The sequence below is a fragment of the Emiliania huxleyi genome (assembly GCF_000372725.1).
Source record: "Emiliania huxleyi CCMP1516 chromosome Unknown EMIHUscaffold_15, whole genome shotgun sequence".
Taxonomy (NCBI): domain Eukaryota; phylum Haptophyta; order Isochrysidales; family Noelaerhabdaceae; genus Emiliania; species Emiliania huxleyi.
In genome coordinates this window covers 1,061,363-1,064,714 of record NW_005201092.1, presented here as the reverse complement: position 1 = coordinate 1,064,714, position 3,352 = coordinate 1,061,363, and the positions used below count along the sequence as shown (strand labels likewise).

General features: G+C 64.7%; 1 protein-coding gene across 1 annotated transcript in view; it reads right to left on the bottom strand.

The window, feature by feature from the left end:
- EMIHUDRAFT_433977 (hypothetical protein) overlaps positions 1–828 on the bottom strand; it is a gene marked incomplete at its 3' end in the record, with an annotated part of 1,452 nt that extends 624 nt beyond the window's left edge. The window contains exons 1-2 of the mRNA XM_005786732.1: positions 732–828; positions 148–602 (exon numbers count right to left, since the gene is read on the bottom strand). Of these exons, the coding sequence (XP_005786789.1) occupies positions 148–514 (367 nt within the window). The 5' untranslated portion in view covers positions 515–602; positions 732–828. The remainder of the gene's footprint in view (positions 1–147; positions 603–731) is intronic.
- Between the last annotated feature and the right edge of the window lie 2,524 nt (positions 829–3,352).

Here is a 3,352-nt window from a genome sequence, read left to right as displayed (position 1 = left end):
GAGGGGAGGAGGGGAGGAGGGAGGGGAGAGGAGAGGCGGGCGGAGTGAGGAGTGAGGGATGGGTCGGGAGGAGTGAGGCAGGGGAGTCGAGGCGGGAGGCGGGAGGGAAGGCGGGCGGGGAGGCGGGAGGGGAGAGGTTCCGCTCACCAGCCTCTCTGCGAGCACCGCCTGCTCCAATCACCCTCTCGTGCGCGACCGCCGTCTCAAACTTCTCGCGCGCCTGCGCCTCCAGGAGGGCCGCTGCCTGCTGCAGCTGCGTCGAGTGCTCCGCGCTCAGCTGCTGCAGCTGCGCTGAGTGCGCCTCCGCCGCCGCCGCCTGCTCCTCGCGGAATCGCTCGACCAGCTGCGCCTCGATCGCAGCCTTGGCCTCCTCGACCGCCGCCGCGCTCGCCGCCTCCTGCCGTCGCATCAGCTCGACGAGCTTGGCGGCGTCCGCCTCCTCCTGGCACTGCAGCGCTTGCTGCAGCCGCGACGCCTCCGCGTCCCGCGACTGATGCGCCTTGAGCAGCTCCATCAGGTGCGTCACCTTTCCCTCCAGCTCGGACGCCGCGGTGGGAGCCGGCGGCGCGCCGTCGCAGCGCGCCGGGGCCGACGGCGAGAGCCTGTGGAGGAGCCGGTGGAGCAGTCGAGACTGCTGACCGCTCCTCCATGGTCCCCCGCCGGTGGACGCCGAGTGCAGTCATCGGTATGCGGGAGGCGTGCTCAAGGGCTGGCGGGGCGGACGCGACGACCTGGCGTTGCCGTCGCGGAGGGCTCGGGCTCGAGTGAGCGCCGCCGGCGACGCGTCGTTGCGGCCGTGGCCGCGCGGGCCACCTGCATCGACGGGCTGCTTAGGGGGGGGGGGGGGGGGGCGCCAATGAGACGCTTGCCCGTCGGCAAATCCATCCGTGTTGGCACCAGCTGGAAGGCTTGCACGGCCCACATCACGCAGTTCGTGCACGGTATTCGGATTTTGCTATTTGCTCGTGTGGGGGTATATCGCAGATTTGTCAATGGTACCGCGTCTGCGACGCGGGCGCCTTGCGGGCAGAGCCCTTTATCTTGCGCGGTCAAAACACAACCCAGGGCCAATTTCACACGAAAGCACAGCCAGACACGCAACACGGGGTCCCAGGGAAGCGAGCAAAAACCTTACTCGAGTGTCGCGCGCGCTAGACGCCGACTCGGAGGCCGCACCAGTCAGGCGCGCAGCCGGAGCGCGGAGAGAGAGGGAGGCGCTCAATCGCCGCACGCGGAGGCGCCTCCATCATCTCCGCCTCATACGCATCCTCCTCCTGCCAGCAATTGACTCTAGCGCCTCCCCCACCACCCCCGGGCGCCCACGCGCAAGAAAGACGCACAAGCACAGACAGTCGAGAAAAGGCGGGAGAGACAGAGCGACGACAGTCAGAAGTGTTCACGCTGTGTCCGCGCTGACCGCTGCGCGCGCCCGCTGTGCAGGGGGCGCGTCGTGGCTCGTGCCGCGCCGCGACGCCGAGCCAACACCTCGATAATACACCACAAAAACGAAAAAGTGTAACGGTCCACGAGTAACAAAACAACAAGACTCAACAGTGCTCCGCTAGAGCAACAGTGGGGCACCTCCAACAACAGTAGCTAACGCGTTAGGCCGGCTGAGAACAACAATATAAGGGAGGCCTCAGCCCCCAGGCCTGGCAATGACCGTCGTCACGGTTCACCACACATGTGTGCGTTTCTGTCTTTGGTTTGTCTCAATGCGGCATGGCTGTGAGCAGTGGCGCAGGCCGCAGCGGGCTGCATGAGGGAGAGAGTGACTACCGGAGCGTTCGGCAGCGAGGCGGGCAACACCGAAGAAGCATACCATGCGCTCAGATCAGTGCGTAAGAGAGGAGAGCAGGAGACTGGCGATATGTGCAGGGCACGCTTCACTGCGCCCCCTGCCACTCTCGGATCTGACGGCGCAGGATATGGCTAGGGAAGAGTGCTTCAGGGAAGCGACTAGCACTCCTTGGGGTATAGACGCCACCTCCCGCGAGCGCGGCGGGATCGGAATTGCGGCCGGAAGGAAGGGCGAGCCGCCGCCGCCGCCGCCATACCATCAGCGACGACGACCGCGGCTCGCCCCAAACGCCAGGCGCTGGATCGGCAGTAGGGCTTGGAGAAGGGTGTAGATAGAGGATGTAGAGTGTAGAGCGCTGTAGAGCTGTAGAGATGTAGAGCGCTCTGGAGCGCTGTGGAGCTGTAGAGCTCTACATCGGGCGCGGGACGAACTGCGTGCGCTGTAGAGCGATGTAGAGCGCGATTTTGCTGTAGAGTTTGTTGTAGAGGCTCTACAACCAACCCGCCGGGAAGGCAGTGACTCAAAGAGGTCGAGTCGCACTAATGGGATGTCTCCGAGCTTACTGGAGCTCTGATGGACGGCCCTGACGATCCCTGACACACAGAGAGTCACTCTGATGGCACACAACACCCCATAACTGCGTCATCACCAGCCTGCCATGCGTCGCCGGTGCCGCATTCATCGCAGTGCTTCTTTAGCAGGCGGTGGACTGTCGGCGGCGAGGACGGTCGCATTTGCGCAAGGCGAGGCGAGCATTCAGACGCGTTGCATGCGCCATGACTCGCGCCAGCGCGTGCGGGAGCTCCTGGCTGAGCGTTGAGTCCAGGCGAGTTGCGCTGGCCACTATCGCTACGCCGAGCCGAGCTGACGCGCCGAGGCGCCGGCCAGTCGCAGCCGTGAGGCATGCCACAGCAGCAGAGGCACCTCCCACCCATTGGGCGGGCAGACAGAAGGCCAGGGCAGCACTGGCGAGTGCAACGCGCCTCATGTCGGAGAGCGACCGTGCCTCGTTCGCCGCTTATGATGTAGAGTCTTGTTGTAGAGATTTCACGTTGTAGAGCGCCTCTACATCGCTCTACAACGCACGCGCAGTTCGTCCCGCGGCGGCTGTAGAGCTCTACAGCTCTACCTACAGCGCTCTACAGCGCTCCAGAGCGCTCTACATCTCTACAGCTCTACAGCGCTCTACACGAAGGCGTCATGAAAGCCAATCCGCATCACTGGGAGTTCTGTTGGCGCCCGACGCTGTCGAGGGATCGCGGGGCAGGGGGGCAGGTAAAAATCTTTCCCTCAGCCTAAAGAAACGGGACGGGAGGAAACGCTCACACAAGTGACGCAGTTGAACTGGCGAGGCACTCCCACGCCTCACGGGGTCCCCCCTTGCCCTGGGGGGCCGAGGTGCTGGGGCGAGTCCTCGGCGAAAATGCCGTGAGCTGTTTCCCTCAAGCCAGGCCCTGGTAAGTACGCACCTTCCCCAGCCAGTTGGAACCAGTTCAGGGCCTCTTCCCAGTAGTTGCCGGCTGGCCCCGGTTGTCCGGGCTCCTCCAAGGG